Here is a 24,030-nt window from a genome sequence, read left to right as displayed (position 1 = left end):
TTTAGGTGCCCTAATTAAAAAAAGGCAACTTATGGTAGTATAATTATACTTGTATGCACCTGTCCCAGGTTACACACACATGCGGAATCTCTCTTCAGATGCCAGCACTGTGACAGATCTGATAGAATCAAAGGGTACCTACAATTCATCCTATTTCTATGAATGTTTAGATGTGCATAGTGATGGTGCTATATAAAATAATAATAATAATAATAATAATAATAATAATAATAATAATAATCTGTCGTGCTCATGATGGATATCTTAATTTATTTCAATGGAAAGAGGTGTTGTATGGGTGAAAAGAAAGGCTTCTGTAAACTGGTTTCCTCCATTGAATTAGAGCAGCAGTTATTTTTGGTACACTAGAGCTCTTGTGCTTCAAACAGATTACTGCATTGAACTGGGGTGGTAGTGACTAGTTCCCTTATAGCTGTGAATGACCAGCAGCCAGCCTTCCTGCCTAGTTCTTTCTTCAGCTTGGAAAGACTCTGTCTCTTGCACAGGCGCATATACATGTACACTCCACACATTACTGAGCATTTAATGTAAGATAGGGTTACCAGATTCAGCATAGCCAGTGCTGCCGTGCTTTACATAGTTGCACTAAAGGGAACAATTTAGAAAGTCAAGCTGCACCCACCACTGCAATAGAACCTTGTACCCAGATGATGCCTTTATGCTTTCCTGCAAGCAGCAAGTAGGGTGGGGTGGGGGGGAATCTACATGGCAATGGCCTCAGAAGTGCTTTCTGTTTATAGCCAGATTTTCTTGAAATTGGTTTGGTCTGGCAACAGCACATAAACCAAGGAAAGCAGAATATATGGCACCTGAAAACCCTCTTTTCCAGTCACACAGGACCTGAAACTTCAGGGTGAATGGGCGGAGTGAGGGAGGAGAGCTGAACATCATCAAGACCGGAGGTGCCACTTAGCGAATAGGGGAGGCTTGTTTCCTGCCCCTGTCCAGGCTCCCCCTGCTACAATGCTCCTATGAATGGAAACTACAGGCTAGATACTCTCCCTGGTGAAAGCAACTACTGCGCAATTCCAGAGGCTAGAAACAGTGCTGTAGAGCTTTTATGAGTGGGAACTACAGGCTAGATACTCTCCCTGGTGAAAGCAACTACTGCGCAATTCTGAAGGCAACTGCAACATTAAGAAACGTAAGCTGCAGACTGCGCACCCTACTGCAGGGGAAAAGTGGGAATGGTAGGGGGGAAGGGGCAGCCCCACCCCTTGACCACGTCACTGCTAGGTCACTGACACATCACAGAAGCGTGGCCAGGATTTAATGCAGGGGGCCAAAGCACACTGCAGCTGAACCACATGGGAGCTGCTTTAAGTAAAATAAAAACAAAAACAAAAAGGACTTTTCAAAAATGCGGTTCTTTCAGGGTCGCTGTGGGTTGGTGACAGCATCATCTGTTGTGAACGACCCTGATGTGCTCTCCCTCTGCATTAAATTGGCCATGTAAATTAACTTTAGAAGTTTGGGTCAGGGGTGGGTGGGGTTTAGATCAGGGAAATGGTGCAGAGGAAAGGATTAAATACCCCCTTCCTCAAAACTACTCCATGATCCAATTCACAGACACACCCTGAAGTTGCCTTGAACTAAAAAAGTAAAACCTTATGGGAGATCCTATCACGAATCTCTAGCATCTCATCTAGTTCGGCCCTGAAAGCTAGGCCTCAGTTACAATGGGACATAAGTGAGCAAGCACCCAATCAAAATATTGCTTGTTCCAGCATGTGGCTTGCTCATATAGGATAGTATCAACTTCACCCTTTGTCTACTTTCCTTCCAATATTTTCACTAGTTCTGCCAATTACCTGGGAGGGGTTAAGCTCTTACAGTCTCTCTCTACAAGGAACAGTTTAGAACCCCAATATAAATCATGATAATATCCATTCTTTTTGCCAGAAGGCCTGAAAGCCAAAGCCAAAGTGTCACTTCTTAGAAAGACAGACGGTTTTTAATGCTTTATGTGTGTATGTTCTGTGTTTTAGAATTTTAAATTTTGTAAACTCGTTTTTATCTTAATTTTAGAACTTCTGTAAACCGCCCAGAGAGCCCTGGCTATGGGTCGGTATATAAGTGTAATAAATAAATAAATAAATAAATTTCTGCTACCAAACTACATGTAGATCATCCTTCCCCAACTTGGTACTCTCCAGATGTGTTGGACTGTAACCATCTGGAGGGCCCTGGTAAGGGCTGTTAGAGAAATTCCCCTAACCTGATAAAGAAGGGACGGCTTCACAACCAGGCCAGACACAGAGAATCTTTATTACTGTGCACACAGGAGAAAAGCCCCATACCTCATACAAACCGATGGCAGAGACTCTCTCACCATTAGCCACATCAGCATACATTTATACTTCATCCAAGTTGCTCTAATGAAGTCATATTCTTCCCTCCTCCCTCCTTTGACTGATCACAAGTTCCATACACGTTCTATAAACAGAAACCCATTCTTACATAAATAATGCCATATTTTGGCAGCCTATGACCGGTACAAATGTTGCATTCTATCCCTTGATAAGCTCCCCAAGGAGAGATAGGGATTTCAGAGTATGCGCCGACCCTTTAAAATCCCTGGTCAGAAGGCTCTCAATGGTTTGGATGCCTCTGTGTCTGGGGAATGGGAAACGTGCTTCTGTCCTCAAGGCCTTCTTTCTCTGATATTTTTGCTATCGGGTGTGGGGCAAAGGGTTTAGGGCAACCTTGACGTTTAAAGTGAAGACTAGGCACTTTACTTTTCTCCAAGAGGAGACATGAAGGTGGGGGCCAGGGCCAGAAGTATCCATGCTTCTGTACTTTTATTCGCCTTGGAGTAAGGGGCTTCAGGTGAGCTTTTCAGATTTCTTTATCACGGCAAAGTAATGTATAATCACATGAAATCACCAAACTTGTGTTTTTTGTTGTGCTACAAAACTGTAACTCGCTGTTGCTTCACAGTGGTTGCTCTCCACAATTACATGCAACAAATTAAGACATGTGAGATTGTCACACATGGCATTTCCATGCTTAAATGTGTCACTCCATTTCTTGTTTGTCAAGGTACACTACCTCCAACTTCTGCAGATGTTGAACAATATAGCACAAGTGATTATGAAGGGGAGAAAATATAATTAGAATTCAGGGTCTATGGAAAATCTTTGCAGGCAAAAGTAAAAGCAAAGCAAAAAACAAACAAACAGAAAAAGCAAAAAAAGCATTTTCTGTAGTATGTTGCCTGTTTGGTTCACAGCAGTATAGTTACTGCCTGAAGCCTTTTGCTTTTCATTGGGCATATTCTGAATAAATTAGAGGGTTTGCTACAACTACAGTGTTTGGTTAGAATCACCCCACAGATTCATTTAATTATGGGGTCACACATTGTCTACAGCTTAATGATGAAAAGCTAGATAGGAGGACATAAAAATATTTTTGCCAGTGGCTAAGACCATTATCTATGCACTTCCTTTGTGTGTTCTGAATATATGGTGTTTGATAAAGTGCCTTATCAGAGACCTTTTCCTTACGTCTGTGTTATTTAGTCAAAAATGCAAGCTGCCCCTGGGGGATTGGGATGGAGCAGGGCCAACTCCTTTACCCTTTGCATTTACAGAGATTTCAGAAGAGTCCTTTGGATGCTTGAAAGGCACATCCCATCTGGGATTCCAAAAAGGGAGCAGAGCTCTGGACTTGTCTCCCATGAAAAAACAGATCCCTTACATTTAAAGTAGCTGCTGTCAGCCTGTCAACTGACTAACTGCTTATATTCTTATGCAGACAGGAGCAGAGTGCTTGGCCTCTGACCTGGGTATTCTTCCATGTCCGGAGGTTGCCATCTCTGCGTAACAATGCAGTGAGAATAGGTGGGGAATCTCTTAGTTTCTTTTGTTTAAATGGAATCTTCCAGTTCTTATAGAGTTCTCTATTTTCCTTACAGGAAGCCTCACACGGCTTGTGTATAAACCACTTGGTTCTACTAACTGGGTTTGGGGGAAATAAAAACGCTATAAAGATACCCTTTGACTATACGCAAGCACAGGGTGCTCCGAAATGAGGATTTTTATCTTGCTACTGCCCTGCCTCGTTCATGGGACTTTTATGGGGGGGTCCAGATGCCACTGCCTCCCACTTGTAACCCTCCTGTGTTTTCCCACTGCTTCTTCCACTTTTTCTCTTACTGCAGAAAATCTGTTAAGGAGAAAAGGATGGAAGAGCTACAAATACCTTCTGCCTGATAACACTAGGAATCCTCCATCTGGAAGCACCCACTAACACACCACCTTCATTTGTATTGTTTGGGCATGATTTGCTATAGAGAAGCAGTGTGTGGGGCAAGGCTGCTTAACCCTTCTCCCTGCTTACCAATTTCCCCCTGCAACCCATCCACCCCCACCCCCACCTATCTGGGACCTGACACATGTTTACTTCATAGGGACAAGTCGCTGGTGTGAGTGTTGTAGGAGAAAAGAGGCAGATGGCAAAAAGTCCACACACTGATTCTCCGATGCAATTTGTGGCTCCCCATGTTACTTTCCAGCTGTTCAGCACTGACTCAGGTTTTCAGACTGGGGTTGGTCACTGAACATCTGGTTTGGTTCTTTCATTAACACACTGATCTAGCACCTCCTTTTACGCAGACAGCTTTATATTCTAGAAGACAGATCATGGAGAGACACAATATCCACCTCTTATACACTCATAGTTTAAGATCACACACACACACAAAATTCCACACTGACGTTCTCAAATCTTATAAAGCAGAGGTGTATCTTATCCAGTATAAATAGCAGAGCCTTTTAACAGAAGGCAATGACAAGGCAAAGTAAGCACAGAATTAAATACATACATAAATAAATACCGAAAGTGGGAGATAATATTGTAGACCCCATGTATATAATTTAACATTTTGGAGTATAATATACTGGAGCAGTATATAGAGAGAGGTGATTATATGAAAAGGAGGACAGGGCTCCTGTATCTTTGACAGTTGTCTAGAAAAGGGTATTTCAGCAGGTGTCATTTGTATGCATGCAGAACCTGGTGGAATTTCCTATTTATCACAACAGTGAAAGCTGCAGGAGTCAGAGGTAGAGTCAACTCAGTTCAATGGACTTTAACTAGGTGTGCATAAGTTCACAGCTTCAACCAGTAATTCTTTTTTTTTAACTGCAAAGATCACTACATTTTGAAAGTGACACAATTTAGTAGAAAAAAACACCCGATTTGTACATATCTCCACAAAAATGATATGAGAAGGGAAAAAAAAGACTGACTAAAATGTATACATTAGGAGCAATTCAGGATAAACTTCCCTCTCTCGCTCTCTCGCTCTCCCTCCCTCCCTCTCAAATTATAGGCAAAAATAGGACCATCTAGTTTAAAAAAACTACAATATTGACGTAAAAACTAAAATGTCCCTTTCCCCCTGACACGCATACACGCATCTTGACATGTGTTCACACACGCATGTAGACACACGTGTACGCACAGGCACCCACACCTACACACACAGGCACACCGGGGGAGGGTATGGAGGCGCACAGGGCAGAGAAGAGGAAGTAGTCAGATGCCCCAGTGGTCTCCATTTACCCCCATGAAAGCAGCACTAGGCACACATTAAGCCCCCTAGACTTGTCAGCCCCAAAGGACACTGATTGAGTTAATCCCATCAAATCCACTCACCGGCTAGCTGCCCAGACATCACCATATAGAGGAAAGTTTAAGTGCAGGTATGCAGGGCAAAGGACATCTGAGAGCAGGTATTTCACATGTAATGGCAGCCGCCAGATGTTCCCCCCCCCCCCACAGCTCCAGCGCCACCTAGCTTCAAGTAAACTTCAAGTAAACATCGCTTAAGTGCACTTTAACACCATAGGTCAGTTTCAAAATGACACTGACCAGTTAAACTCAGCCAAGTCCTTAGGACTGCCCCCTATCCACATCACCAATAGGGGAGGGGCTACAGGCACAAAGCACATGGCACTTTCAGCTGCAATTCTCCTTCTGACCACTACATAGAAGTATATAAGCTATTGTCCTGCCTCAGCACAGTGTCACTGATTTAGCAGTGTAAACGCCAAGAGGTCACCTAATTCTCGAGAATAAACGTTTGGAGCCCAACGCCTTGCCTGTGATCTTTCGCAAGTGTTTCAATATTGGATTTAAACACACTTGGATTAGCATAATTTATGCAACAATATGAGTTTCTCCTACAAGCATAATACAGCCCTGTGTCACTCTCCATCTCTTTAACCTTCCCTACCTCCTGAAAGCATTACATTGTTATTTCCTGACCCACATCAAAGTGATGACATCAGGACTCCAGGTAAGTTCTACAACACGTTCCAGAGAGGGAGAACATGATAGACGGATGCTATTTATGGTGGCGGACTTAAGCATTTTAAAATGTGCAGCTGTGGCTCTGGTCAGTGCTGATTTAGCTTACAAGTTACAGTTACATCAGTTCTGAGTCATAGGGCCAAACTAGATGTGATGTTAATTGTATGGATACGCTTGACATGCACATTTTTTTAAAAAAATGTTAATTGTCATGGGGGAATGTGAGTAGCATCAGGGCCTCAAAGGGTGGTGAGTGTGCAATCCTTCCTCCCTGCCAGGGTCCTGACAAAAATCTTCTTGCTCACATTCCAGCTGCTATTTACATTGAAGCCTCCATTGATGCCAATGGACCTGGGCAAGGTGTGTGTGTCTTCATCACAACTATGACAGAGGGGAAGGGTTAAACTTTATCACAGAATCATAGAATAGTAGAATTGGAAGGGGCCTATAAGGCCATCGAGTCCAACCCCCTGCTCAATGCAGGTATCCACCTTAAAGCATCCCTGACAGATGTATACTTATAAATGCAAATTAGAAATAATTATTCTTATATAAATAAAATAAGTACATGTCACCATGGCATGGAAGGTTGTGACCAGGTGACCTGTGTGACTCTGCTCAGTCTGCTGTCCAGTTACTAATTGTTGATGGGTGACTTTTAAGGCCCTTCCAGGATCTCTTATGGTTCTTTATCTTGAAACCAGACTTGGACCCGACAGCCCTTCAAATAGAGGAGGGCTTCAAAACTTCGGACAGTCTCTGGCAGCCCAGCAAAAGAGGACATGTGGCCACCCTCTCAGCCCTGATGCTGCTCAGGCTCCCCTACAGCTTTTATTTACATTTTTAAAAATACATGTGAATTGCATTCACACAATTAACCTCACATCTTGTTTGGCGTTCCTGAAGAAATCTAGAAAATCTATATTGGCATTATAGCATTAAAGTAGAACAGCAGGGAAAAGGGAATGAGGAAGCCGAATAGATAGAATCCCTTTATGGATTCTGTCAGCAGGTGCGTAAGTATGCAAGCATTTTTCTGCAACCATGTTGGAGAGAGAGTGGGAAAAGGAAGGAGGAAGCCAAATTCTGCACAAGCACGACATGCCCTTCTGCCATACCTATTATATTCCATGTTGTGTGATCTCATCAATTTATTACCGTTCAAAAAAGAATTTGTGTGGGGGAGAAGAAACCCAGAACCGGAGATACCTGTGGAGCATGAAGCCCTAGCTTAGGGTTTTTAACCATGTATAAACAGGATTTACAGTGTCTCCACGCATCATTGATGTGATGGCTGTACTGGAAATTAAAACTCAGCTTTATATTCCAGGGAGCATCTCACTCAGTGTGAGACGGTGACATCAAGTTTTCTGTTTACCCCTTAGGCTGGTATGACATTAACTTCACGTTTTGACAATGCCTTAAAAAAAAGAAGGAGGGGAAAAGATGCTGAGCAGCAGGGTAATAGTTGCGCAGCACGAGCAGGGGTTGAGGGGAGGCATTCGGATGTGCCTCTATCCCCCACAGAACTCCTGCTAAGATGGAGCTGAGCGGTGCTCTGAGTGCTCATATCCAGCCCTCTCACACAGAGAACACACTGATCATTCTTTGCTCTCCTTAGATAATTCTCTTGCCTATCCCGATTAGAAACACCGACTCCCACAAACCAAAGCCTCTGGCTTAACATGCATGGTTTGTCTTAGTTAATTGGTTCTGAACTTTCCCCCCCTAATTTCTTCCCTAACTTATCCAGAACGTAATATTCATTTTAAATAATAACAGGAAATGTTTGTTATATGCTATTTAGTGGCATATTTGATTTGAAGCTGTCAAATTTGCAAAGTTTTCCAGATAATTACATTGCATTGTGGATTTGTCTTTATAGTTAAGGAGCAGGCCAACTCCTTGGTCCACTCAAAATCTGATATATATATATATATATATATATATATATATATAATATGAATGAGAATAAAGAGATAATTATTATAGTGGGAAGACTGTAGTCTTGAAATGTGCCTAAGAAATGCATAAAATAAACATACAACAGTACAATAATTATTGTAATTAATTAGGAACTGGATACTTGAGGAAACACCTTTTCTCATGTCAGCTTGTGTGAACTCTAAGATCTTATTCAGAGGTCCTGACCAAAGTATCTAGGGTAAAGTGGGTCACACATGACTAAGGAACTTATAGAACTCTTTTTCCATGCAGGTATCACTTGGCACCTATGCAAATACAATGTCTTTTAGGTGCTAAGAAAATACCTCCCCCACTCTGACTTTTTTTGCTGTTTTGCTGTGATAACATATCCCACCTTTCTAAGAACGTACGAAGAGTCATGCTAGATCAGACCAAGGGTCCATCTAGTCCAGCACTCAGTTCACACAGTGGCCAACCAGCTGTCGACCAAGGGCCCACAAGCAGGACATGAATGCAACAACACCTTCCCACCCATGTCCCCCAGAAACTGGTGCATACAGAGTTACTGCCTCTGATACTAAAGGTAGCACATAGCCATCAGGACTAGAAGCCATTGATTGCCTTCTCCAGGAATTTATCCAACCCCCTTTTAAAGTCATCCAAACTGGTGGCCATCACTACATCTTGTGGCTGTGAATTCCATATTTTAACTATTCTGCATATAGCATCCAAGGCACCTAACAACAGTGACAATAATAAAAATAAAATAATGCAATTTTTAAAAAGTCAATAACAATGAAAGAAACAAGAAAAGCAGATAAAACCAATAAAAAACACCAATGGTGGACACGTTAAAACATATTACAAGATGAGCCATAAATTAAGACATCTGTCTAAATAAAAAAAAGTCTTTGCCTGATTGCGGAAGAACATTAGAGAGAAAGTTAAGCAGGCCTCCCTAGGAGAAATTTCCAAAGCATGGGTGCAGCCACTAGGAAGGCTCTGTCCCTCTTAAACATACCAAAGAGTCCCATTATGCATATCAATGGGTACCTGTAGTGAAACCATGAACTTCCTTGTTTGAACAGCAGCTCTCCTATGACACATTTGATTGCTGTTTCAAATACAAATATCTGTCAAGTTTCAGAAACAATTCCCAAAACTGCATGTGTAGAACTGCTGTTTAAACATGAAAGGACTGTTCACTATTTATATTGTCTTGAAAAGTGAAAAAACAAACCCCAATATTAAACAACAATACAAATAAAAAAAAGTACATAACCCTGCTGTGGATCCTGCAACCTTTGGACCAAAGCCAATGACTTGGTTCTTGCATAATGCTAACCTATGGTTTATTTAACCCATGTTGGTTGTTGAATTCTGGGTTGTTTTAATGTGTGAACCCCAGTCACGCTAACAAGCCATAGTTTGTGTTAACCACAAACAACCTAGAAAGGGAACCCATGATTTGTTGTTGGGTTCTGAACTCTGGGTTGTTTAAATCATGGTTCGTTGTTATGTGTGAACCCAGAACCATGGGTTGTTCTGAGATTGTTTCACCAATGTACAGAGGCAGTGAACAAGCGTGGTTAAAAAAAAACCCAGCTGCTCCACATGCTAGTACTTCAGAGCCACAAAAGCATTTGGGATACAGGGAGGGAGCAAGTGAAAGAGGAGAGAAACAAACCACATTTTGTTTGATGATCTGCCAGACAAAGACTAGGTTCACATGATCGTCACTGTTTGCTGTGATAGCCATGGCCCCCATGGGCACCACCCTGAATACTTAAGCCACAATTGTGGATTGCTGTGTCATCCTAACCTGGGAACCACTGTGGGCTGTTTGATTGTGTGAGCTGGCCAAAACTCTGGGTAGGGCAAAAACCAAGGGTTAAATAAACCATGGGTTAGTGTTATGTGCAAACCAAGTCAATATAAGCAAAAGATCTGAAAATCATCAAATGTGTCAACTAATGGAAACATTTGAGGTTTATTTGGTTATTTTATTTCTCTTCCTTATTGATAGACGATACTGATTTTGGGCTAATAGGCATTCATTTATTTCACTTCATTAGAAGTGCCTTAGCCTCTTTCTCTGCTCAGTGTACTTTATGCTCCCTGAGGAGTGAAACAAGTAGGGTCCACGACAGTCTGCACATATCCAAAGATTGACACCCTCTGCAAAGCTCTTACATATTATCATTATTTTCCCTTCTGCAGAGAAGCAGGACCAGCCAGTCTTCGTCTAACCCTGCAGCAGCAATATGTAAAGTCACCTGATAGAGAGGCATGCAGATGCTATCAATCCATTCCAGCTGCAATCGTGGCAGTTCATCTTTCCTGTTCCGATCAAAAATAGCCTGAATTGGGCGGGGGGAGAGAAAGAGAGAGAGAGAGAGAGAGAGGAGGAATATGTCATGCTTTGTTACTCTAGAATATTTTACAGATGCTGCTTTATCCAATACTTTAGATCTAAGATCAAATTGTTACAAACTGAACACTTTGAAAACCATAATCAATCTTTATGCACATTTCCCTGTCTTTTGTCTAGGATGAAAAATAAACCATTTATTCCCTAGCCCTGCTTATGGCATATGTAAGTTTAATTTATTTGACTGTTATACCATGTAGTTCCTTAACGTCAGACAAATATACCATATTGTTGGCATTTACGTTGCAGGGGAGAGATGGGGTGGGGGAGGGGGAGAGAATATAAAGACAAGCAACTCCTTCTCTCAGACCTATTCATTCTTCCTGGAGGGAGCTGTGCAGTGCAATCCTATATGTGTCTTCTCAAAAGTAAGCCCCATCAAGGTCAATGGAACCTACTCTCAGGTAAGTGAATGCAAGGTTACAGTCTCATTGAATGATCATCATGAGCTGTAGTTCTTGGAGCATTGCTTGAAATTTGCAGAATCTGAGTCCAAGCTTTAGATATCAACAACTTTTGCAGTCTATTCTCCTCCAGTGCTCTTTGAAACTATGAGAACTGAAAATCCGTATCTTCAAAACAAAAACAAACTCTTCTCCTTGCAAACCCCAAACTCTTATTTGACCCTTCTTTGGAGTTTTACTGGGAAGGTTTTTTCCTGGCCCATGTACTTTGGGCTAGATGAAGAAAAACTGGTTAGTTATGTAATAGGGTGACCATATGAAAAGGAGGACAGGGCTCCTGTATCTTTAACAGTTGTATTAAAAAGGGAATCTCAGCAGGTGTCATTTGTATATATGGAGAACCTGGTGAAATTCCCTCTTCATCACAACCGTTAAAGCTGCAGGAGCTATACTAGAGTGACCAGATTTAAAAGAGGGCAGGGCACTTGCAGCTTTAACTGTTGTGATCAAGAGGAAATTTCACCGGGTTCTCCATATATACAAATGACACCTGCTGATATACCCTTTTCTATGCAACTGTTAAAGATACAGGAGCCCTGTCCTCCTTTTCATATGGTCACCCTATATATAACAAGGCCAAACTGAAAATATATAACGAGCAGGAGAGCTAACGGCTTATTTAGTATTTTTCAGTGTAGTTTATGGGTGCCTCCAAATGAGGCTTTTATGCTGCCAACACCCTGGAATGTTATTGGGGTCAATGGGACTGACTCCCAGGTTCATATTTTCTCATATATATATATCGCTACTGATAAGGGCAGAAGCTGAAACGTTTTGCTTAAAATATATGTTTTAATACTTTATTTATTTATTTATTTATTTATTTATTACATTTATATACTGCCCCATAGGTGAAGCTCTCTGGGCGGTTTACAAAAGTTAAAAACAGTGAACATTAAAAAGTATACAAAATTTAAAAACATAAAAAACATAAAAACAACAGTATAGAAACAACGGTATCCATTTAAAAACAGTCTTTCTATCTTTCATATAAAACCTTAAACTGTTTTCTCATTCTACAATAAAATAGTTTCCAAAATGAGTGATGAACTTACTGAAGGCGTGAGTTTGAGCTCAGATCTTTCTCTGTCTCCTTGTTCAAAGAACTCGTTTGTTACCAGTTCAGCTACCTAAAACACGTATCAAATAATCAACCAGGGTTAATACTATGAAGAGCAACGAATACCTTGCCTGAAGCCCTGATCAAGTAAGGAGCTTAAGCACACGCCTGACTTTAAATATATGTTTGCTTGGAGTTCTTACTGAATCAGAGCCACAATATCTGATGGACATGGACATGGATTCTCCATTGGTTCACTACAAGCTCTTCCCACATTCGATCACTTCTTATCACAGACACTCAGGTCTGAACTACTGTATAGGAGTGTATGAGAACCTGGTTTCTGTTCATAAATCAAACATTTACTGTCTACAATCCTGAAATGTTTGCAAATTCCTGAAATTAGATCGTATTCACAAAATGCACATTTTTTGCAAAATGAGCATGTTGAAATGCACATTTTTTATTTTACAAAATACACATTTTCATGCTTCAATTAATTGGGGGAAGTGTGTACCTTTGAAAAATATGCACAGAAATGTACACTATTCCCATTCAAAATGCACACGGTCCCTGTTTGAACTAGCCAACAGGTCAAAAACAAAAATGGGAGCAAACCAAAATGAACTACAAAGTGATTTTCAGAGAATTTAGGTGAGCTTGAAAACAGCTGATTCTCCCACCTTCACCATTGCAATCTGCATGCATGAAAAAGATTTTCCACTGTTTTTGCCATAATCTGTTTAAAATGCCTTGCACGAGTGCAGACAACAAGGGAACTGGATGCTATCAATGGCAGGAAGGAAATTTCTATCTAAATTCACTTCATAAAGTCATGCTGGCACTACACACACTCCATATTTTCATTGGGATTCCTTCATGGAAATTGAGAGGGGAATGGAGAAGCCATGATGTCCACAGGCCTGTACTTCTTCACTGAGATATGGAAGGAGGAAAGTTATTATTATATCTAGTTCCATGTGGGCAAATCAATCTAGCTTTGTAATAACAATTTGTGAAGTGTTGGTGAACTCTGGAGGTAAAAATAAGGTTGCTGCCAAAGCTTTCATCATGGTAAACCCCAGCTAAGTGTTGCCTTCTTATGATAACACTGTCATGTGGAAACTAGTCCATGCAGTCCGCTATTTTGTGTGTATGGAGTTGCTACACAGATAAACCTCCACCATGGAATTTATTTTGCAGAAGAGCCATGGCTCAGTGGGCAGAACTCATGCTTTCACTAAACATCTTTGGTGGTGCCCAGTGGGGATATGCAGACAAATTACACAGGCCACAGCGAGACCTAAGGTTTATCCCAGGATCATCCCGGGTTCGTCCCTGCCTGAGCGCTGGATGCCCTGTGTGGCACTTAGACAAACAGGTTTGACCCCAGAACAATCCTGGGATAAACCTTAGGTCTAGCTACGGCCACAGAGAGGGCTGACCCACATGGGCTGGTATACACAACAAACGAAGAATCGCTGTTTGGTGCAAGCCCCATGCTGAGGCAGTTTCAAGCTACTTGTACATGGCAGCCATATTGAGAGAAGCGACCTGTAAAACAGCTTCATTTAAATTAAATGAAAGTAACCTGGATCGTGAAAAGGATTTTTCCTACTTCAGACCCGTCTACAAAAATTTTCATATCACCATATATCTTGGTTGCACATAAACATCTAATTATGAGCAGAGATTAAGATTGTTTTAACACTTTTGTAATGTTTTATCTCTTTCATTGATTCATTTGGCCTTCGAGATGGGCTGGGCTATAAATCTAAGTGAAATAAAGCTAAGGATACGTGTGAGTAACTTCTGGAAATAGGCAATGATCTTCTGCAAAGTTAACCTTAATGGATTTTCAGGTTGTGTGTCTTCAATATGCTTCTTCCCCCGCCTCCACCTGTGTTTCTCAAGGCTGCGCTATTGTTTTGCAAGAAGCCTGAAGAAATTGCTAGGACTCAAGGCTGCAAGCGAGGTTGCCATGACAGACATCTCAACTATTGTAATTCTCTCTCATACTAACATGGCCTGCACACATGCATGTTATGTGATCTCTGTTGAAAACAGTATGGAAGATCATAGGTGATATGGCAAGTCCCTCCTGTAGTGTCATAATTTAATAGCTTTGTAACTTATTTGATCAGTGCTAACCTAGATACTACCCTGTGTGCCACCTGAAGAGATGACATCAAGTACTAGTCAGCTCACAGGTTCTTTCCCCATGCCAGATTTTCTTTTGGCAGATATTAAGGGTTAAATCCAGCATCATGCTAGTGGACATCTGCCACCCCATTGAGAATTCCTCCCTCTTTCCTCCACCCCAAAATCTCCTCTGCAGTGTTTCCCATTCCTCCAGAGCACTTATTGAAGGTGTGTGGAAGTGGTGGAAATTAACCCCTCCTGGATCCACTGACAGAAACAATTCCGTCAGTGGAATGACACCACTGGATCCAACCCATTGACTGGATTTGTTATACATGTAGGAAAATGAGGTGGCAGAGTACTGAGGCAGCAGAAAAGTCTATGGATGGGCAAGTTCTGTGGGTCTGGGGGCCAATCTCACCTCCCCCCTGGAACCCACTAGGGATAGCGCCCCTCCCCACTGCCACTAAAATTGCTAGTGTTGTGCCACCTACTTTGGTGCTGAAATGTGCCAGTGTGTCAGTGGTGGCAGCAAAAAAACAAGTGATTTTCCTTTAAGAGAGGACACATTGGGAGCGTGCTTCTTGACGGGAAGCAAAATAGCTCTCCCAGGAAGTTACACTAATAAGACATGGAGTACTGTAAATGCAACTCTGGAAGGACAATATTTAAACATGGGTGAAATGTGGATCTTTTAAAATATATATATAAACATGCCACACCCTACAGAGAGACTGTGATAGTTATAGGCAGCCAGTAGATATATTCCTTCATGGGGATAACTATTTGATATGGCTACTAATAAATTTAGCTATCAGTGAGGATTTTAGGTGACATACATTACATACTTAATCTCTTTGACCTGGAAGCTAATCAGGTTAGCGGTTTGGACTTTATAAAGAGGAGAGAGGGGATGCCCTTCAGATGAATAAATTGAGCCTTTTCCAAATGTTTAATCTGATTTACAATGGGGATTTTTTAAAAAGCCTTTTGCTAGCTCTATCAAGCTTCCTATGGTTTGTCTAGGCACCCCAGAAACAGTCTTAAACAACATTGTTAAAGTTCAGATTTGAGAAATCTCCTTCAAAGATCCATGCTAAGCATTTGCTTTCAACTTTTTGTAATAAGAGGGAATCTACAAAATAATTAGATATTCCAAGTTGCTTTTAAATATGAAGTGAAATAGTTAATCCTCGGGCTGCAATTCTGGAACGAGTTTCCCCACCCCCCACCCCCAGCACCTTAATATTACTCAATGCCGTCAAATAAACAAGAACAACAAAAAGATTGAGCAATAAACCATGCCTAGCAGAAAATCTGTGCCATTTTTAAATGCAGCAATTCTGTTGTAAATCGATTGCCAGATTTGGCCCCTTCCATGTCAGGCTCCTGGGAAAACCGTTGCATCGGTACCTCCTCTTTCAGGCCCTGCTATTAATCATGACTTGCCTGTCTTGAAATCTCCCACGGTTTGGTCGCAGCTCCAAGGTCACAGGCTGTCATTAGCATTGATCTGAAAAACAGAAATGAACAATGCAAGCTGAACAAACCTTTGTTGCTTTTCTGAACAAATTCACCCAGGATACAAATTTTGTTTTAAATGGTCAGGATTACAACCTTCTTCCCTTATAGAAGGGATGGCACTCTTTGGAATCTCAACAGTCAGCACGGTTTTTATGTCATTAAATATAGGAAGGCTAATGCATTATAGATAATCAGATAATGAATTTTCAATGTTATCCGTTGAGTGCTACAAAGGAAACATGTATCACCACAGACTAACTACTAATTTTGCTGCACTTTGACTAATAAAGTCATATTTATAATGTACAGGGCAGCTGGGTTTTTGCTATGATGTAAGAAAAGGAGTTATTACATAATAAATACAGATTGGGCTAATCTATTTGCCTACTTACAAGTGACTACTGTGGCAAGAGAAAAGCTATAACCATGAGAGGCATTCCAGACACTGTTTAAGCCGTTTCTACAGTTCATCTGCAATAAAAGTTCAGGATTTACTGTAAGGACTACAGTTACACTGTAGTTTAATACCTGGCTACAATTATGTTTTATAAGTGTTGGGAGAAAGAAACTATTCAGCTGGAGAAAGCATTTATGTACAGTACACGATGCATATAAAACTATGAGAAAGCCCAAATGAAGAGCAAGGACACTGGAAATAAAGAACTGGCAAATATATTGCCCTGGCTCTAAAATCAGAAATGAGTGAAATGACATGGAAAAATAGGAAATGACCCATGCCTCAGCTAAGACACAAAGACGTAAGAATCTTACTCATCACATGAATAGCTCCTTTCATAACTATGAGAAAATGTGGGTAATGTTGCTTCTGTCTATCCCTACAGACTTTACTCTTTCCTGAAGTTTCTTGTTGAGTGTAGCGATGGTAGTGAACTGTGCAAGCATGCCCTTAGGAAATGTGGCGACTGCAGAGGTGGGTTGGAAGAGCCAGAGGCCTATGCCCATCTGCTCACTGATATATGGAGAGAAGAGTGGGCAAATGTGTACATTTGTATACTAGGCATTGTGGGTGGCATGAGGGCTGCGTGAGGCAGCAACTACAATAGGCTCCCTAGAGAACACTGGGTCGGTCCTCTCACCTACATAGAGCTTTAACTAAATGTTACCTGCAAATATATCTAACGAAGTTCAGAAAGCAGCTTTTATTTCAGGAAAGCTGTGTGGGGAGCGGGTCGGGATGAGATTCATCGGGCTTAGCTAGGGTGACCATATGGAAAGGAGGACAAGGCTCCGGTATCTTTAACAGTTGTATAGAAAAGGGAATTACAGCAGGTGTCATTTGAATGCATGCAGAACCTGGTGAAATTCCCTCTCCATCACAACAATTAAAGCTGCTGTGCCTACCTCAGCCCTCTTTTGTAGAGTGACCAGATACTTACCGGAATATCTCTCTTTGACTTTTAACCTTCCAGTTGTAGTCACCTTTGTTGACAAGTTCGAAAAACTCAGCCCTCCTCCTACAACAAAACGTATCCATGAGAGGAAATACATTTCTTGCACTTAGGTGTAATACTTCTGGTTAGCATTTTGTATAAGAAGGTTATACAATTCCCCAAATATATAAGTCTATTCAGAATTTACTACAATGACTAATGCAGGTAGAGATCAGCCTGTCTGCTGCAGCCTATTCAAATTAAAATTAAAACTGCAGGATCATTTTACAACAGCCCATCAATTTTCATGGTCTCCTGATTATATATTGGGAACAACCTGGAAATAAATGATGGAACCTTATTACTCTATTTTTATAGAATGATCAAGTGTATTGAAAAGAATGTTTGCATTTTATAAATATGTAAAGTTGCCAGCTCCCCCAAATAGCATAACCATCCCTGGCTGTTGGGTCATGTACTAATTGATCACAGTCAATCAATTTCAATGTGCGAAGGCTTGATTTTTCCATTGTTATACGTTAAAACCAAGCTACATGTAAAAGTCACTTGATGACAAACAATATGTGGTCTGTTTAAAACAAGCCACCTGACAAACACCAGTTAGTGAGAATCTGCGTTGTGTGGCGGGTGGAAAGTTTGACTTAAGCTGGAGAGAATCGAGTTCAAATCCCTGCTCAGCTATGTATCTCACTGAACAATCTTGGTTCAGTCACTATCTCTAAGCTCCTAATGGAAGGATAAAATGGAGAAATCCTTATATACCTTCTTCAAGGAAGGGTAGGATACAAATGGGATAATAAATATATAATTATAAGAATACTTTGCATGTGTCTTGTTTTTTCAAGTCAACAAGCCTTAAAATATTTGCTGACAGATTTTTTTTTCTGATTTGTGGTTAGAAAAACCTATTTAATCTAGAGATTTAATATTTCTAGAACGAATATTTAATTTTTGTAGGGAGAAACATGCACTTTATCAAAATATTTATTTGGCTCAAGGTCTATAAATACCAAAATAAAGAGGCTTTGCTACCATGTGACTAAAAACCTGGCAATGTAGTTGGCTTATTCATCCATTTACACTAGAGTTGTTAGAGGTACAGACAGCTGATGTCATCACTTTCTACTTGTAGCCTTTCCCATGTTTTCCTTCCCTGGCTTCTGTCTTTTCTCTTATCACAAAAAATCTCTTAAGGAGAAAATGACAGAATTATCTGCATAGTACCTTCTGATTGGCAGCACTAGGACCCCTCTAGTCCTCTAGATGTTTCTGCGCTAAGTCTAGAATCCGCTGAGCCATTATGGGGGAGTCAGGAGTGCTTGATGTTAAAGAAGAACATAGATTTAGTGGGAGTAAGGAAGACCTGGTAGAATGGGGGATCACTGGGGATATGGTCAATCTCTGGATATAAACTCTATAATCCTAGAGAAATCTTTTAAAAGATACATTTATGGTAATAAATAAATTAAATAGAATTTATTGATAAATCACCAGATCCAGGTGTACACAAATGTGAAATTGCTAATCTTCTAACACAAACATCCCTAAAGTCAGCCTCTGTACCAGAGGACTGTAAAGTAGCCAGTGTGACAGCCATTTTTAAGAAGGGACCTAGGAAATTACAATCTGATTAGCTCAACATCTGCTTTGAGTAACTGAGTAACTGGTGGAAAACATTATCAAAGATAAAATTATCAAACATATAGAGGGATAGATCTTGCTAAAGGAGAATCAGCATGGTTTTTCCAAAGATAAGCCCTGTGTTGCTAACCTTTTAGAGTTTTTTTTTGGAGGGGGGGGGTGTCAGCAAGTATATGGACAGAGGTATTCCTAATTACTTACACTTTCAAAAGGCCTTTGGCAAAATCACTAAACAAAGACTACTGAGCAAACTTAGCAGCTATCGAATAAGAGGAGACGTCCTCTTATACATTAGTAAAAATTGGTTAAAAATTGAGGTAGGAGAGTAGGAATAAATGGCAAATAAGGTTCAATGTAAGCAAGTGTGATGTGATACTTTACATGGTGGAAGATTCAGGACAGACAAAAGAAAAGACTTCTTCCCACAGCGCAAAGTTAAACTGTGGATTTTGTGATCACAGGATGTAGTAATGGCCACCAGTTTGGAAAGCTTTAGAGGGGATTAAACAAATTCATGGAGGACAAGGTTATCAATGGCTACTAGTCATGATAGCTATATGTAAGCCATTGCTAGGGAACATGAGTGGGAAGGTGCTATTGCCCTCAAGTCCTGCTTGTGGGCTTCTGACAGGCAGCTGGTTGGCCCCTAGGTGAACAGAACACTTGACTTAGATAGGCCTTTGGTCTGATGCAGCAGGGCTCTTATAACTAAAAGGAGCGAAGAGGGCATTAAAAGTCATTTCTGCATTGGAAGATGATATTTAATTTACCATGTAAATCCTTTGCATTATTTGGTATGAACTCTGGAAGTGGCACAGAGACTTACTACACAATACAGAGGATCCTCAAGGTTATTGGGCGGTATAGAAATGTAATAAATAATAAATAAATAAATAAATAAATAAATAAATAAATAAATAAATATTACTCGTTTCAGCTGCTACATTTGTTTTGGGGAGGGTGTCCTGACCATATAGACCATCCCTCAGTCTCCCACAGCAAAAGGCAATGACCTAGAAGCAGTCATAAAGCAATTAGTATCAATGATTGGCATCCATGGGGTGGCTTTTCACCACTGCATCAGAAAAAGATAGCAAAAGACAATCCTGGAAACAGGATCCTGAATTCTTGCTATTCACTGGATTTGTCCTTGACTCAGGCTCCTTTCACATATATTCTGGAGTGGCCTGTTTGCCATTTTTTCCATTCTGCTCCCATTAATACTTACAATTTCCACCCACATGGTTAGTCCACATGGGTGGTAATATTCCATAATGGGGTTAGTGTCCCAAGCGTAATCCATAACAGAACCAAATGACCTTCTAAGGTTAATGGTTGAAAAGAGACAAAATAATAATGTGTGATCTCCCATCCTCCCTGATGACTGCTGAACTTTCTGTTTATTTAATATAAAAGTTCTTAGTTCACTAATGAAACTTCAGGTCATATACTTTTTTCCTTGCACATTTTGCTTTTTACAGATGACCAAAGTCGTTGCACATTATAAAAACTTTATAATTTAATGCAAAGTCACACACTCAGAAAAGAAAATTCATTTCTCTCATGCAGATTGAAAGCAAGATGGCCTAACAACCCCTCTGAGAATACTGAGAGTACTGCAGTGATGACAATTTTAATGGCCCAGACTAGCTGGCACATTGGCTTTAAATCAATCTTATCCTTAACTGTTCACAGGCAACTCCGCATTGCGTCAGCACTACACAAGGTGTTTTTGTGAGTGCTTGCTTCTTTTATTTAAATTAGAAGCCTACAATTGAATGCACATTTTTTTTCTTCCTGAGAAAACAGAACTGCCAATTGAAAAATCTCTTTCCCCATTGTTTAGTTTCCTTCAAGCAATATACAATTAATAAGGAAATAAAATCTTCCAACTCTGACCAAAATGTGACCTTCTCACAGCCATCTTGACCAATTTACATTTTTATATTTTTACAGAAAGACAGGTTTATGAGCATTTAAATATAGACAGTTCCTGCTAAACTTGGCACGCATCTCTGGCATCTTTTTTGTGCCAATGTCAAACAACCGACTGTCAAAACCCAAAACAATCATGAGGATTTTGGTAAGAGGGATGAGGTTGGATGCTCTTTCACCATCTGACACATTCTGAGGGCAAGGAAGAGCTCTGCTGAATCAGAGTAGCGGGTCCAAATTCATCAGGGAAGTGACCAATCAGATGCCTCTGGAAAGTCTACAAGCAGGACTTGAAGGCAATACCCCCCATTGCTCCCTAGCAACTGATATTCATTGTCCTACTACCTTTGAAAATGGAGGCTCCATTTAGCTATCATGCCTGATCGCTGTCATCTGTCCTCCATTATTTTCTATAATCCCCCTTTTAAAATCACCTGAGCTAGTGGCCATCACTACATCTTGTGGCTGATTTACACCAGCGTATACATCACTTGATGAATAGGATTGCCATCTTCTCTTCTCTCTCTCTATTTTCCTGGCAGAGCTCCTATTCCTTTAACAACTGCATGACAGACCAAAGTTCAACAGCTGAACCTTTGTTCAGCAAAGTGATGCTGTTTCAGGAAAAGCTTCACCCACACTCAGGATCAGAACTCAACATCCTTGGACAGCTTCTGGGGCTGCAGCACCCCAGCAAGGCCCACCTCTGGCATCTCCTCTTGATTGTATCTATATATTTTTTTGCTGGTAGCTGTTGCCAGACACTGCCATTTACATTTTCCACAATCCCCCTGACAAAACATCATTCCAGGGCATTGTGGAAAATTAAAATGGCGCTGCCCAGTTTTGCTTTGGACCTGTGCTGTTGCCCACCACTGCCATCACCACCAGGGTCCTCTGAGATAGGAAGGGATCCACCAGAGGGCACTTAGCTGACGGTCCCCCTAGACCTAGAGCCAGGCCTTGCTTCGCCCGATAAAGTTCTGTAAGTTTTATAGCTTGTTAAATGCGGGGGGGGGGGGGGAATGGTCAAAATGCCGAATACATGAACTTCATAAGTATTAGTGTTAGAGATGGTGTCACGGAATATATATATATATATATATATATATATATATATATATATATTCTGTGGTATTTTATCTCTGGTGGGAGTTTCACACGTACCAGCCATCTCATGAGAAGCAGGCATGTGTGAACTAACTCAAAACCTACATCCCTGTTAAGACAGTTATCTAGTAATAGTCCTTTGTTACGTATTTACAGGAGCATAAAACTGGATCAGAAGGAATTGCGAACCCTCTTCATGTGTTCTCTGGAACATGTGAAGGCTAAAACTAGGGATAGGGATGGGATTGCGCATGCTGGCCCCATGGCAACATCCCAGCACACGCAGGCCCCACGTCCTGTTAGTTCTTTGGCCTTGACATATTTTGAGGCAAGGACTGCGGGGTAGATATCCTCGCATTGGCTTCACTCCGGGTCCTAGGCCCTTTCTACACCTAAGGATTATCCCAGGCGAATGGATCCCCTGCCTGCTCCTGGGATCCCCTGTGTGTCATTTGGATGCACAGGGATGATCCCGGGGAAAAAGACAGGTGTAGAATCGGCCTCAGTCACTTGTGTTCAAGCAAATGTGAGTACAACTCCGCTGAACACCTCGCCACTCAAGGCGAGGGAAGTGAGGAGGCAGGCCCAGTGTGCACGAGGGCAGGGCTACAGTGTGTGGCTCTTTCCCCAGACTTCGGCCTCACATGTTCTGAAGAATGCATAAAGAAGGCTTTGGTCTCATTGGATGTAACTTTCTTTTTAAACGTAACACTGAGTGCCAAACTATACATTCAGAAAAAACACCAAGCAGTTTTCCTGGGGCTCTATGGCCTCATCTATACTAAGCAGGATATTGCACTATGAAAGCGGTATATAAAGGCAGGAGCCACACCAAGCAGGATACAGCACTATGAAAGTGGTATATGGTATGTGTCAGTGGGACCCAACAGTTGTCAGTGCACTTCAATACCACTGTAAAGCAGTCGTGTGGCTCCTGCCTTTTATATACTGCTTTCCTACCGCTTTCATAGTGCAATATCCTGCTTGGTGTAGATTAGACCTGAGACGTTAGTATACAGATGGGACATTACAAGCTCCCCCATTTAAAAACAATTTAAAACTAGCAAAGCATGAAAGAAGAAAAACCGGCTCTCTGAAAAGCTCGTCTTCCGATAGGTAAAGCTTTTTTCACTTTACAAATTAAGCATAGCATACATTTGTTTAAAAATTAGGAAATAGCTGTATATAACGTATGTAAATCTTTCACAAAGCCTCAAATACCATGAATGCTAGAGTAAATAACTCAAATGATAATTAAATACTAACTTCTAGTATTATGTGCCCTGTGCCCTCACTGGTATTTAAAAGGTCATTAGGGGGCTGTAGCTCTTTCGGATTTTCATTTGTCAAATTCAGAAAATGCCAATACCTACTCAAAATAGAGAGTGAGGTCTGTTGCCAATATTGACTTCTTCAGAAGCTGCATAAGGTCACTGTAATCCTTGGAGGACAAGTTAGCAAAGATGTTGTGACCCTATAATGAAAGAGATAGCAAAGCTAAATAGCTCAGAATCAATATAGGGTTTTTGAAAGGTTTTCCAATAACTCCGCAATGTGGGTCATCATTACAGCAAATCTTTTTTTTTAATTCATAGTGAAAACATGACAAAAATATTTCCATCAGCCACTGTAATTAAGTTGTTTTCCTGGATTTTTCTGCTGGTCTGAAATTATGGGCAATTAAATAAAAAGATTACACTCATAAATTTGGTGCATGCAATTGATAAACAGCATACCTTCCCCCTCCCTTTACCCAAATGCCTTTGGGACTATATTTTGAGAGCATTGGCTTTTTCCATAGCAGATTTATATGCATGGGCAGACACAGCACAAATTGTTATTAGGCTGTCGCCCCAATGCTAAACACATGAAAATGGACCCAAGTCCAAATTTCAATGGAACTAATTTCTTCCAGAAAGTATGCCAAGAATTACATTACATGTTTCTTGGGGAGTTGGTCTCCTTTTTCCAGCTATCTTTATCTGCTTCTCTTGGCAAGTTTGCAGCTCAGGGAGTAAGGCTGGCTACCCCAGCCTATTGTGGCAG

General features: G+C 40.9%; 1 protein-coding gene across 1 annotated transcript in view; it reads right to left on the bottom strand.

Annotated features, from left to right (window-relative positions):
- The window catches only part of PDE11A (phosphodiesterase 11A), a 199,765-nt gene that overhangs the window by 11,747 nt on the left and 163,988 nt on the right, over positions 1–24,030 (bottom strand). The window contains exons 15-19 of the mRNA XM_063116335.1: positions 23,358–23,458; positions 17,284–17,361; positions 15,812–15,875; positions 12,216–12,290; positions 10,542–10,625 (exon numbers count right to left, since the gene is read on the bottom strand). Of these exons, the coding sequence (XP_062972405.1) occupies positions 10,542–10,625; positions 12,216–12,290; positions 15,812–15,875; positions 17,284–17,361; positions 23,358–23,458 (402 nt within the window). The remainder of the gene's footprint in view (positions 1–10,541; positions 10,626–12,215; positions 12,291–15,811; positions 15,876–17,283; positions 17,362–23,357; positions 23,459–24,030) is intronic.

Source organism: Elgaria multicarinata, chromosome 2, assembly GCF_023053635.1.
Source record: "Elgaria multicarinata webbii isolate HBS135686 ecotype San Diego chromosome 2, rElgMul1.1.pri, whole genome shotgun sequence".
In the NCBI taxonomy this organism is placed as follows: domain Eukaryota; kingdom Metazoa; phylum Chordata; class Lepidosauria; order Squamata; family Anguidae; genus Elgaria; species Elgaria multicarinata.
Note: the sequence above shows the minus strand (reverse complement) of the source record. Positions and strands in the feature narration are given on the sequence as shown.